At 35.7% G+C, this 13836-nt stretch overlaps 2 protein-coding genes across 3 annotated transcripts; one reads left to right on the top strand and one right to left on the bottom strand.

Annotated features, from left to right (window-relative positions):
- The first annotated feature begins 2325 nt into the window (after positions 1-2325).
- LOC147297591 (L-ascorbate oxidase-like) lies at positions 2326-4523 on the top strand. Its single transcript, XM_086229357.1, has 5 exons — positions 2326-2613; positions 2734-2826; positions 2989-3201; positions 3285-3473; positions 3567-4523. Exons 1-5 carry the CDS (start codon positions 2326-2328, stop codon positions 4521-4523), a joined length of 1740 nt encoding a protein of 579 aa, XP_086085483.1.
- A 334-nt stretch (positions 4524-4857) lies between these two features.
- LOC147297590 (transglycosylase) lies at positions 4858-12597 on the bottom strand. Of its 2 annotated transcripts, none has more exons than XM_086229321.1 (13): positions 12419-12597; positions 11329-11538; positions 10935-10985; positions 9920-10050; positions 9684-9800; positions 9376-9495; positions 8267-8364; positions 7159-7331; positions 6806-6859; positions 5997-6106; positions 5390-5503; positions 5159-5293; positions 4858-5081 (listed from the first exon to the last, which is right to left on the bottom strand). In XM_086229321.1, exons 2-13 carry the CDS (start codon positions 11512-11514, stop codon positions 5054-5056), a joined length of 1317 nt encoding a protein of 438 aa, XP_086085447.1. In that variant the 5' UTR covers positions 11515-11538; positions 12419-12597; the 3' UTR covers positions 4858-5053. The 2 variants fall into 2 exon arrangements, with proteins under 2 accessions (XP_086085447.1, XP_086085448.1); XM_086229322.1 differs by lacking the exon at positions 12419-12597 and adding an exon at positions 12082-12149.
- Positions 12598-13836: the final 1239 nt, after the last annotated feature.

Raw genomic sequence — 13836 nt, 5'->3', positions numbered from 1 at the left:
GCATTCAGTGAACTGAATTTGAATTGAATGAATGCAATAAAACTGAATTCACTGAAATTGAATTCAGACTGAAACTGAATTTAGTTTATAGTGAAACACTGAATTGATATAATTGTTATTTTTTGTCAAGTAAATGTGTAATTGTTTTAGTGAAGGTGTAATTGTTTTTTAATTAAGGTGTAATTGCATTTTAGTCAAGGTGTAATTGTTTCATCACTTAATTCAGTTTCAGTAAGTGAATTCATAACTGAATTCTATAATTCAGTTTCAGTGTAATTGAATTCTTGAAATTCAGTTTCAGTGTAATTGAATTTTTGAAATTCAATTTTAATGTAATGAAATTCAATTTCAGTGTTTGATTTTAGTTTTAGCGAAATATTGAGTTTTAGCAAAACTTCAATTCCAGAAAAAAAAAAAAAACAATTTCACCAAAATTCAGTTACAGTGATGTCAGCGTGTGTCAGCACGCGTCAGCGCACGTCAGAAGGGTAATTTAGGATTATAAGTTATAGAGGGTTTTGAAAGAGTTTCTACATGAGTAGGGGTTTATGCAAATTTTTTTGGTGATTAGGGGGTTTAAAATTACGGACTAATAAGTTTTAAAAAACACTTACATGACAAATAATTATAAGTTGTAAATAATAAATTTAAATATTATAATTGACATGAAAAATCTATGTTATTGAGGCATAACCGAGGCACGATTGATTGAGACACCCTAGAAGTTCCCACTTTCTAAAAGTATTTGAGTAGATGGTTTGCTTTACTTTTTTCGCTTTCTTTGCTTTCATTTTTATTTTGGTCTGATTCTTTACTTTCATAGAAAATGATGCGCATATATGACAGTCCATGCATGAGAACACCAAAATTAAACCAACGCTTTAGTGGGGCAAATCACAGATGAATTTTGATATAGTATATCTTTAATTTGAGATAGTGACAAATACTGAACCCAATGAACAAGATTTCAAGGTTCAATGTTTAATGAGCTATGCATCAAAAAAGAAAATAGTTTAATGAGTTGTATACAGAACACTAGAACAGGATAAAAAGACAAAGAGGATTACAACTCCCCACATGAGTACTCTGAAATATCAATGATAAACTCAATCAGATCCAAATAAACTCATTTATATATAATTGAAGTCAATACTCAACAGTTTGAATGATGTCGCATTTGCATGGATTACAGGTAAACAGAAAAGATTATAATAATGAGAGGCTGATCGGTGCATGTGGTCATCCTGCTACAGAGGTTTTTATAATAAATTTACAATTTAACTGCATGGAAAGGCTCACTTTTCAAGCCACATGTTCATTATTTTCAAAAGAGGAATGCTTTGCTTTTTGTAAGCCAAGGTGTGTATATTAGTGTAATGTGAATTCACATTACTAGGTTTTATGCTCAACATTTTCACTAATCAGAGCCCTGAAGGTTAACTTTAATGCAATCATAATGTTAAACTATGATTCATCTTGTATCAGAGACTGACTATACTCTTTTCTGACATTTATAACATATATTCAAGAACCTTTTCTTTCCTTGTCTTTTTCCTTTCTCATTTTCAAAAGATGGACATGCGTGACCTGGATGGCTGGCTCTTAGACCAATAAAAAAAAAAAGACTAAAACTTACTGTCTGTTCAGAATATCAGAATTTAATAAATAAAAGAACAAATGAAAAGGATTTTATATTTTAAGTGAGCTAGTACTAGTAGCGCGTTTTTTCCTACTCCATTTTGTTCTTTTCCGTTTTTCTCCTGATGACTTTTTCCGTACTTTAGCCATCTAATTTGTCAGTCCATAAAGCAATATAATAATGAAATGACTTAATGAGTGACAGAAAATCTTAGCTTGCATGAAAAAGAGAAGAAAATCTTTATTAACCATATGGTTTGGAGCAGAGACTGCACAATTATTTTGTTAATTCAGTGCTTTGATGATAGTACTTAGATTCATTTATTTATCTTTTACTATTACTTGATCTGTCATCAGTTTTCAAGGATCAATTCTTTAATGTATTATGCAAAGAGAAACCATATACTCTACTTGGAAAAGTTTTTTAAAGCTTACATGGTTTTCAGAAGAAAGCTTGTGCTCCACATCCTTTTGACATATACATGTAGGCTATGTAGCTGGAAAGTTCGCATAGATTTTTCTAATAGCCACTCCAATTGACCAAGTCACTAAGCTTGGATGCATTTCATGCAAAAGCAATTTGGCGAGATACATGCATTTCTATATATACTGCCAGTTCTATATTGTCTGTACAGTTTCAGAAAGCTTTCTGAGGTAGTGAGGCACTGAGGCTTGAAAAATTTAAACATGGTTGAGATTTTACAATACAGAAGAAATTTGGTGAAGCTGTTGGTTTTATGTCATTTAATTTGTTTGGTAGCTGTCTCAACAGTTGAAGCTAGAATTCGGCATTACAGATGGGAGGTGAAGTATGAGTACAAATCTCCAGATTGCTTTAAGAAGCTGGTCATAACCATTAATGGGGGAACCCCAGGACCAACAATATTGGCACAGCAGGGTGATACAATTGTAGTGGAGCTTAAGAACAGCTTGTTAACTGAGAATGTAGCCATCCACTGGCATGGAATTCGACAGGTAGTTTCATATATTACATGTATTGTTCATGATTTTGGAGTCGATCAGTATTTGGGATTTGGTTACATTTTATTAGATGTTAAACTTTGTTGAACTTTTCTTTATGCATATCAATTGCAGATTGGAACACCTTGGAGTGATGGAACAGAAGGTGTGACTCAATGTCCTATTTTGCCTGGAGATACCTTCAAATACAAGTTTGTTGTGGATAGGGTAAGTTTTGGGGAACTTGAACCAATGCAATGAGCCAATTAATGAGAAATTCTTATAATTTGCATATCTCCATAATATTAGCCTCAGTGGATATGTTTCTGATTATAAATGATGTTTTTGTTTTATCATTAAACTTCTAGTTTTCATTGGCTAAAATTGTAGGCTGGGACATATCTATACCATGCACATTATGGAATTCAAAGAGAAGCTGGGTTATATGGATCCATTATTGTATCAGTCCCTAAGGGAGTTTCAGAGCCCTTTATCTATGATTATGACAGAAGCATTGTCCTCAATGACTGGTACCACAAAAGCACTTATGAGCAAGCTGCTGGCTTGTCCTCCATACCCTTTGTTTGGGTTGGGGAGCCTCAGGTAAATGACTATTCATTAACTGAAATTATATAGACAAGGGATACTTTAAACTGTTGATAATATATATTCCATTAACTTTTCAGTCACTTCTGATTAATGGAAGAGGAAGGTTCAACTGCTCTCTTCTCACAACTCCTAGCCTAGATGCCGGGGTCTGTAATGTGACAAATCCAGAATGTTCTCCCTATGTTTTGACAGTCATCCCGGGCAAAACATACCGATTAAGAATTGGTAGCTTGACCTCTCTATCAGCTCTCAGTTTTGAAATTGAGGTAACTTCAACCCCACCAAGTCTCTAATAATTTCAAATGTTTTAGACATTTTAAAGATTATTTGTATTTTTTAGTGATAAAAACTTTATGCAGGGTCACAATATGACTGTTGTTGAAGCTGATGGGCATTATGTGGAGCCATTTGTGACTAAAAACCTATACATTTACTCTGGTGAGACATACTCTGTCCTAGTGAAAGCAAACCAAGACCCATCAAGAAACTACTGGGTGACTTCAAATGTTGTTAGCAGAAAACCTGCAACCCCAACTGGCTTAGCTATCCTCAATTACTATCCAAACCATTTCAGGAAATCCCCTCCAACTGTTCCAACCACAGGCCCTCTTTGGAATAACACTGCACCAAGATTGGCACAGAGTCTTTCTGTCAAATCCCACAAAGGTTTCACACATACCCCTCCTCTCACTGCAGACAAAGTGATTGTGCTTCTCAACACACAGAATAAGATAGATGGGTACATTCGTTGGTCCTTAAATAATGTGTCTTTCTCTCTTCCCCACACACCTTACTTAATAGCTCTGAAGGAAAACTTAAACCATGTGTTTGATCAAAACCCACCTCCAGAAAACTATGACTTCAAGAAATATGATATATACAGTGTTGCCAAGAATGTGAATGCTACTTCCAGCAATGGCATATACAGGTTGGGGTTCAATACCACAGTGGATGTTATTCTGCAGAATGCTAACACTATGACTGTGAACAACAGTGAAACACATCCATGGCATCTCCATGGACATGATTTTTGGGTGTTGGGATATGGGACAGACAATTTTGACATCAAGAAGGATGTGGGAAAATACAATCTTGTCAATCCAATCATGAAGAACACTGTGCCTGTGCATCCTTATGGTTGGACTGCTTTGAGATTTCGAGCTGACAATCCGGGTGTTAGGGCATTTCATTGCCATATAGAGTCCCATTTCTACATGGGAATGGGAGTGGTTTTTGAAGCAGGGGTGGAGAAGGTAGCAAAGCTGCCCTCTTCTGTTATGGGCTGTGGAGAATCAAAAGGCTTCCATAGGCCATAGTATGTGAATTCATAAAATTATTTGAACCACATTATAGATCACATCTCTAATAGAAGATGACTCGTATCCATTGATTCGTTAAAAAAAAAATTTCAAGGAAAAACAATTTTTGTTTCAATTCCCAGATTGTGGTGTGGCCTATAGATGCACAAACGCCTTTGGGATCTAATCCAATGCATCACATGAGAGAGCTTTGCTTTTCAATTATTATTTTGATATACACAAATGTCAAATGTGACTCAACCTATGGCAAATGAAGCAGAACCATATGCCTTTTGAGATTTGAGAAAACAGACACTTCAAAGTCAGCTGATTAGATCTCACACAGGTTTTTCACCAAAAACAAAAATGAAGCTCTTCAAAAATATCACAAAAGAAATTCTACATGAAGAGTCAGCTGCTCAATTCTATATAATGACAACATCTACTCAATTCATTTGGCCTTTTCAAGAATGATTTCACAATGCATCTCGAAGGATGAACCCCAGATGAGACGATCAAAGTTGGCAAGATGGTATTTAATTGTCAGCTTACATGATGTTGCAGCTCCCGTGATCCCTATAAAGATGGGGCTAATTCGTCAGTTGTAAACAGAAGGATCTGAGTTTTTAACTTTTATGTGGCATGGTACTTACTCGAGGGGCTTCTTTGTGTCTTCATAGTGGCTCAATGCTTCCTCAAACTTGAGATACTGTGTACCTGACTCCTGGACATTCACATTCTTTGGCCCTGAGATATAAGCCTGGACGATGTACTGTGGAGTTCTTAACCTGGTTTATGACCATCAAACATAAATTGGTCAGCAATATCAACTAGGCAAGAAATTAGTTTCACTGCTAACTATATCCTGTATCAAACAGACCCACCTTCCTTCAAATTCGGCTAACCATACTATATATGCTGCACCGAAGTACATCGACAAAAATGGCTTGGAAAGATCGTTAACAGAATCAACTCTGTATGCCCTAAAGCCCATCTCCCTACACACAATGAGAATGTTAAAGAACATACAATACAAAAGGGGTCAGAGAGCACCAAATTATGTTCATTCATAACAGGAGTCTTTTGTTTCTGGTGTCAATCAAATGATGTAATTTTTCAATTACAACATTATCTGATATAACATGAATTCGACGTACCCCTGCATGGAATGATGGAAATGCTTTCTCATTCTAAATGGTAAAAAAGTTGATTTTTTTACTATGCAATTTACGGGACACTGTACGAGCTCAAACCCAAGACAAACCATTTGTAAAAAGGTAGATTTACCACCAGCCTATTGTGTAAGGAGTAAGGACATTGTAAGAAGCTGAAACTAGAATTGTGGTGACACGTCCAAACACCAGAAATAACCATGATGAGCCAAGATAGTTATCTTTCACATTAGGCCTTCCATATAGATGAGCATTTAACTCTTTTAAGCATCTTCCTCTTTCAAATTAAGAAATTCGGTTCTGATTATGAGTGACATACTTGTAAAGCCATGAAGCTATTGAATAGTCGATTCCCATTATTCCAGCACGTGGTCCAATCCCATTCACGAATCGCAAGCTAATTACCTCTGCAAGAGCACAAGGAACTGACTGTGCAACAAGTAAGTCCCACGAAAAGAAGAATGTCAGTAAAAGACAAAGACGTTATAACCGAGGTGAGGATAGCAATGCTAAGGAAACTGAAAGAAGATAAAACTGAAATGGCAAATATTTGGATCTTCCAGGCTTACCTATATCTGAGGTGAAATCTGATTATATAAGCAATATCCAAACAGTCTGTAATCTATATTTAGATTGCTATTCCATATTGGAAAAGTCATGTATACATCAGTGATCAGACTTACACCATGTATTTTAAATATATGTGTGTGTGTGTGTGTGTTTACATTTATGTACCAGTATCACATAGATAGTCCCCCTTTTCTCAATAGAAAATTAGAAACTAACTGTCAACCACTAAGAAAGTTCTCGCATATCTAGCTGGGTTCAGCACCATGTCATTCTATTTGAAATTAGATTCTGACTTTTCTTTTTATTCCATATTGGACATGTCTAGTACATCATATGCAAGTTTGGGTATCAATCACATTGCTGCATCTTACATATGCCTTGCAGACACTCACAACCACTTTTTAACTGGCCCCTTTGGATGTAATGAGGACTCAACAAGGGTATAACAAAATGGTATATCTCAAAGAATATTCATTTGAAAAAATGTGCCCAAACAAAATTACTAGCCACACAGCAATATCTCATTCGCAAAAACTGGATACTTAAAGGTATACTTACTGCTTTAATTGGCTTTGTACTGAAGTGTTTTATGAGTATGATGTCTGCAACTGCCTGCAAGAATTCATCGAAAGAATTACCACTTATGTAAGCCCCTTCGAATTATTAATTTTAAATTGTTAATAACATGTGAAAGAATGTAAAGATTCATGAAACCATACTGACAGTCATTTTGTAAGACACTAGCTTAAAGATAAAAGAAATTGCAAAACCAAAATAACTTCTCCAGGTTTTAGCACCGGATAATAACAATTCAGAAAACAAACAATATTTTATTTTATTTTTAAAGGGGTATCATAAAACTTATTGACCACTAAGAAATAGTACAGATTGTTCACTCTAAAAATTCATACCTTCAGTTCTACACGAGAAAGATATGGTCTTTTCTTTGCATCGTGGGAGAATCGCACTTTTCCTCGTCTCTCTCCAGTTTTGGTCCACTCTTGAAGGACTTCAGGATGATTCCACATGTCTTCCATGTCTTCAGGAGAAACCCTGGAGTCCCAATATGTGTAATGGCCACCACCTGATGAAAATTTTCTTGGCTTAGTAATATAATGGAAACAAAGAAATGTTATAAAGAAAATTCTCAATTATGATATGGGAAATCTCAGAACAGAATTTGCATTCTTGAGAAAAACTATATAATTAGAAGTTGCATTAGATCAAAGAACAAACAAAGAACCGTTAAACATTCAGATCACACTTATCAAAACTAAACAGGGTTGGATTAGTACCATCCATGTCAATTGAATTGATCACCAACTCCACAGATGTTCTCCTTACAATATTGATAATAAACATTATTTTATTATCATTGGAGAGTGATCGTTCTATATGATTCCTAGAACTATTAGCATTGAAGATAGCCTCTTCATTTTACTTGTTCACATCATCAACTGAAAGAGGAGGGGAAAAACACAGACTGGGATAAGTCAAGTAGCACCCTCTTTTGGGGAGCTTCTTAGTTTAAGGTAAAAGGAAGAATTTTGTTTTTATGATAGAAAATTAGTGATACAAAAGAATACAGAGAGTCTGTTTGAACATGCAAAAGATGTAACTATAGCTAGAACAGGTAAGAATATCTGAACTGAAAGTCATTGCAATAAGTTATATGGATCATACAAAGAATGTTCATTTTTAACTAGTTTAAAGATAGAGAAAGATTATATGGATATCTAAACATAGATAATATTCAGTGTGGTTAATTAAGCATCAAACTGAACTTTGATATTTATTAGTCCTAACAATCCATGTTTCCAATATTAAAACAAAGTACTCAAAATTATTTGTAAATTTGAAATTTTGAGTACTCTTGAATGACCAAATAAGGAATTTAAATATATTAATATCACTAAAATAGATTTATCAGTCGAGTTCGATGTATTTCAAAATTCCTATTATGAAACATTATTTTGAAACTAGAAAAGGTAGCTCCTTCCATAACTAGAAATAATCAACCTGTATTTTGCGACGGTGCTGCAGCTGGTGCAGCAAGAGCAGGAGGGGCAGCAGAAGCAGAAACATTATTCGGAGATGGATGACCTTCAAAACTTTTTCTGCACAAAAATGATACACCATGTATATCAGCTCAGCTATATATCTGAGAAAGAATTAAGACGTCAGCTTCTACTTCTCAAAAGCATGGGATACTGCTTTGTAATTATCCAGATCATAAGCAGCATATGCCATGTATTAGTATCACTTCAGTGGCTCATATCAGTAGCAAACCGGTACTCAAATAAAACATGCTGACAGCAATTGTTATAAATAATAATGGGGTGTAAACTACAAAACAATGTTATACAGATATGATTGCTCCAGACTATCAGGATAAAGGATTAATACAAATTACAAAGGGAGGAGGAGGCAGATAGTTATGTATGTATTGAATTGGTAACTTTCCAGCCGTTAGTCTGACACTTAAAGTATCATACACTCATTCACATATACTGCTAACCATCTCGTTCTCAGGCCAAATACCAAAACCATTTTTCCCCCTTATCTTTGCGGTCAGGAATTTGACCCCCTCATACAATAGCGACATCTTTGGATTAAAAAAAAAAAAAAAGTCTGCACAGAAATGAAGATTCAGGTAAACAAATGAATATCATAGAAAATATTCATTTTCATTTCACTACCACAAGTATGATGTCTAGAAGTGCTCTCATTAGAAAACGAAGTTCAGCATAACATAATTCACAGCTCCTTATGATATGACCGCATGCAGTTTTTTCCATATTAAATACAAATTCAATGTCTGCAAGTACAAAATTTAACTTCCTCAGACAAAAAACACAAAAGACAAAAGTAATTTGAAACATTATTTCCTATACAAAAAAATGGAGGGAAAAGACATGTAGAATGATTTCATGTTCACCAAAACATTACACATCCTTAATTGCACAACACTTTCTAATAAGGCTTCAATACTTGTTCATCAAACATTCCAAATCTTTATGCAGTTGAGTGGAAAACATTTCAGTACATCTTTTACACAGTTAAAAAAAAATGTTATGAAAATGTTTAAAGCAAGTTCCATATTTTAATAGGGAAGAGTAGACAACAACCTGGATGGAAGAGATTCTTTGACTGAAAGATATCGTTGCCAATATGGCAAAGTTGATTTGTGAGTTGCCTTTTTCGTACCACCTTTATATGCCCTAGCTACAAATTCTTCACTTCTTTCTCTACAAACAAAGACTCAAGCATTAATATCGATGGTGATCATTTTAGTTACTCAGAAACAACATGTACAGACACGTAGGGAACCACAAAAAACCAATGGAAGATGGATACCCCCAAGTCTACATTCATAGGAGCCACAAATAACCAGACACGAAAAATGATCACACCAAATCTATATACTTTAACTTACTTGTTCTCAAAGCTTGATAACCATTTAAGATAAGCAGCACCAAAATATACGTTTACAAAAGGCTTGAACAGAAGAGAGTGATTCCCTTCCACATGATATGACTGGTAACCCATCTCCCTATAAGCAAGTTACACTTATAACTTCATTGCACCGAAATAACATAAAAAGTAGATAAACAACATTGCTCCTCAATTAAGAGTTATGTGCTTAAAATGAAATCAGCGCATATTTGGTACCTAGACAGCCATTCAGCAGTTTTTGGAAAAAGATGCATGATCCCTAGAGAGGTGGCCTTAGCTTTTTTCTCATAGCGCTGAGCAAGGGGCTGTCTATCACTTTCAAGTTCAGAGATAGCACAAATCATATCCTGCAGTAGAAATAAAAGGTAAAACTTCACATCTTCATATTGAAATAGCAATATACAATATGGATGCTTCTCAAATTCACCATTAAGGCACTATAGTTGCAAATGTGAAACATTTCAGTTTCTCAAGGAATCAAAAATTCAAAATATCTTCAACACATGCAAAATTGCAAATGCGCATGTTTGTGTAGAGAGAGAAGAGAAAGTCTATTTCTCCTAGGTGACAACAATGTTTGATTCCCCCCAATGCCATTGATTGGTCTGACTTTACCGTGCTGTCAACATGACAACGGTCTGCCTGCGATATCCCACAAGTGAAAATCCGCGTACATATATATATATGTCCATATCAATGAACAGATACATGCCTTTCCATGTGGTAGTGGAAAGCAATAGGCAGGAGTGCTGTACCTGGCACCAGACACACCCAAACCCGTACCTGACCTTTTGTAATATTACATTCCTGCCATCTAGTCTCTGTGCATGTGGGCTGGGTTGCTGTTTACTAACTAAATGAAATAGTTTCATTCTTGAAGAACAGGAAAAGGCTCAATTTTATTTGAGCTTAATTCAGCAAAGCAAACAATTTAAATTGGTCCAATGTCTAACTTATCCACCATAAAATCGATTAACAAATTCTAGCATGAACTTTGTTATCATTACAGATAGGCTTCAACCAAGGGAAGGCAGGGGCCAAGAACCCCCTTCCCCCCCCCAACCCAAGACATCTCGCTATCATATTTAGTGCTCTATATATAGCAATTTGTAAATCTATAAAATAGCTTGCCGGCATAAATAAGAAAAATCAGAGACTGAATTCTTTAAATTGTAGTATTCAGGGTTATGGAAAGGGAAACAGACTAATCTGTTCTTATCATTGAACATACGGGATCTATCTGTGAATCAAAATGCCTGCGGATGACGATCTCAGCCACAGCCTGAAACACAACCATATGATGCAAGGTTTTAGATAGCAAATTCAGAAGCAAAGAACCAGTATTCAAAATCAAGAAGTGTTACTAGAATACAAACAGTTTTAAAAACAATTTCAAATATTTTTTCACTCATTGAAATCCTAACAAATGAACAGTAGTCATTATGATGATGCTGGTTGATTTAATAAATCAAATTTGTGGAACATATAATTACCTACTTCCATATTTCAAAACTTCTTAGATATTCGAATTCAGTTGAAAATGTCCAGAGAGAGAAACATTTTGATTTAGTAATTGCAACTTATGGTATCTATGATTTACTTCAATGTAATAACATCTGCTTCACCTTCATCTCAGTCTGTGTCAAATAAACCTGTCCATCAGGATCACGTGAGAGGTGAACTTTCTGTCCTCTGGTCTCTCCAGCATCTAACCATTCAGCACTCACACTAGGAGTATTCCACATTGCTTCCATGTCCTCGGGATCAACGCATTCATTCCAATATCTAAAGCTGACAGCCATCCTTTCCATATTGCTGGATCTTTATCCAAACATCTGATAAAAAACAAGAAGATTAATTCAATATAGTAAAGAAAAAAAGAAAACAAAACAAAAGCCCAAACTCTATCTATATACAAAGTCCTGTCTCCCTGATAATTAACAGCAATGGACGAGATTCTGACAGAATGAGATTTTCCTCTTTATTCCTTTTATCAATTTTAGTACATTCCTAAACGTCTATTTCCCTTGGGGCCTTGATACACCCAAAATCTCACAATCAAAATGTCACAGTAGGAATGAAAATCCTCAAAGCCCAGAATATCTGCATTCCAATTTAAATCCTATTCTGTGCAATTCAACACAGCCATAAACAATGAGTTAATCCCTTTCATCCCTAATACTGGAATGTGAAATCCAAATCAAGCATTTCCACCTAAATAACCTTACAAGCCCAAAACAAATGAACCCACCTCATAAAAAAAGCTGCAAGTCCTCGCCATTGCATGTAATAAATAATCCACATAATATAAAATTAACCAACCTAATACAGCAAGATGTTGTTTAACATAATCAAATCATACAACTAAAGCTAATTACCATTTGGTCTAGTGGTGGCACCTTGTCTCCCCTTTGAATTGTGGGAAGAGATTCTGAGTTCAAATATCTGACCACAGTTGTTGATTAATCAAAAAAAATTACAACTAAAACTCCCATATACCAACCCAAATACATAAACACATAGATATACAATATACATAATACAAATCTTTACATGCATGCATATACATACGTATAGTGAATCAGAATTCAGAACCCGGCACATTGATATATAATTCGACACAATCATCGATTCTAGTTCACAATTTGACAATATAAAACAGGAGAAAATCACCCAATACATAAATGGAAGGCAAAAGGGTATGTATTGGATTACCAGCAGAAGTGCAATGAGGAGGAAGAAATGGCTTCCTTCACTTCCTCCTGGTGCTGATGGTAAGAGAAAAAAATATGTGAACGTTTCCTTTCTTTTTTGGGTCGGAGGAAGAGAGACAATGAATGTTGGTAAATATGTATATTATCAAATTAAGGAGGAAAACAGAGAATGAAGGTGGGCAATTGACCATTGTTGCCGGGAGCTTCTGTGGCAATGCCACCCCCTTGGTTGGCCAGAGCTTTTCAGAGAATGACACTTGGCTTTCCAAGGCTCCTTAGTTTTTTTCCTCATATTATTTACCCTCCATAAAATAGAATTTTTTTTATTTTTATTTTAGAGTGCTGCTATTTGCACACCCTTCTTTTTCTTTTTGCACACCCCTATTAAAAAAATAAAAATAAACACAAAGAAAAAGACCCCACAGCCCCTCCCTTTTTTTCTCTTTTTTCTCTGGTTCACACCCCCCCTTCTTCTTCTTCTCCCCCCTACCCGAGCCAAACAGCCACCACCACCAAAACAGCCCATCCACCAGTCCAAGTTTATTTCCTGAAATTCGATCCAATTTTAACCATATAAGACAACTTCCATGCTTATATGCACATTGCTTATATCAGTTTCCTTTCCCACTCGATCCAAATCATTCAAATCAAAGTCATCATTTCCAAATTCCCAGAAAAAAAAAATGGCAGCAATCTCATAAATATAAAAATAACTCATAACGATTTAAAGAAAGAATTACCCTAAATGATCAGTAACAGTCCTAGAAATCCTCATTTTCCTTCTAGTCCCTCTGTAAAGATCTTGCGAAAAAAAAAATTAGGAGCAGTTGGTTCGGCAGACCAGTGCCGAACCCGTTGGTTTTGTTCGGCAGGTGCCCACCGAACATACCAGGTTTGTTCGACGGGTACCTGCCGAACGAAATCGACGGGTTCGGCACTGGTCTGCCGAACCACTGCACCCAATTTGTTTTTGTTGTCAGCTTGGGCGAGAGGAGAGAGAGAAAGAGAGAGAGAGAGAGAGAGAGAGAGAGAGAGAGAGAGAGAGGGGAAAAAAGAAGGTGGTGGTGGTGTTTGTGGTGCCTGTGGTGATGGTGCATGCGGAGAGAGAGAGGAGGAAGAAGGTGATGGCTCGGGTAGGGAGAAGAAGAAGAAAAAAAAAATGGGAGGGGGTGTGTACGGGAGAAAAAAAAATTGTGGGGATGTATTGTTTAAATGAATTAAGTGGGGTGTGTAAGAGAAATCTGTTAAGATTAATGAATTAGGGTATTTAGGTAATTGAGAGGGGTGTGTATATGAGAAATTTTAATAGTGGGAAAAGTGTGAGGGTGTGAAGTAAGAAAAATGGTGAAAAGGGTGTGCAAAAAGAAAAAAAAGGGTGTGCAAATAGCAGCACTCTTATTTTAACCTTTCAACATATTA

This window comes from Dryas octopetala, chromosome 1, assembly GCF_963921425.1.
Source record: "Dryas octopetala chromosome 1, drDryOcto1.1, whole genome shotgun sequence".
NCBI classification, from domain to species: Eukaryota; Viridiplantae; Streptophyta; class Magnoliopsida; order Rosales; family Rosaceae; genus Dryas; species Dryas octopetala.
The sequence above is the reverse complement of the archived record's forward strand: the minus strand, read 5'-3'. Positions and strand labels throughout refer to the sequence as shown.

Excerpts from the sequence above, each read along its gene's own strand:
- LOC147297591 (XM_086229357.1), top strand. The coding sequence starts at position 2,326 with ATGGTTGAGATTTTACAATACAGAAGAAATTTGGTGAAGCTGTTGGTT. Across the intron at positions 2,614-2,733 it reads ACTGGCATGGAATTCGACAG|ATTGGAACACCTTGGAGTGA; the intron begins GTAGTTTCATAT and ends TATCAATTGCAG. Across the intron at positions 2,827-2,988 it reads ACAAGTTTGTTGTGGATAGG|GCTGGGACATATCTATACCA; the intron begins GTAAGTTTTGGG and ends CTAAAATTGTAG.
- LOC147297590 (XM_086229321.1), bottom strand. The coding sequence starts at position 11,514 with ATGGAAAGGATGGCTGTCAGCTTTAGATATTGGAATGAATGCGTTGAT. Across the intron at positions 10,051-10,934 it reads TTGATTCACAGATAGATCCC|GATATGATTTGTGCTATCTC; the intron begins GTATGTTCAATG and ends TTTCTACTGCAG. Across the intron at positions 5,504-5,996 it reads ATAGCTTCATGGCTTTACAA|GGAGATGGGCTTTAGGGCAT; the intron begins GTATGTCACTCA and ends CATTGTGTGTAG.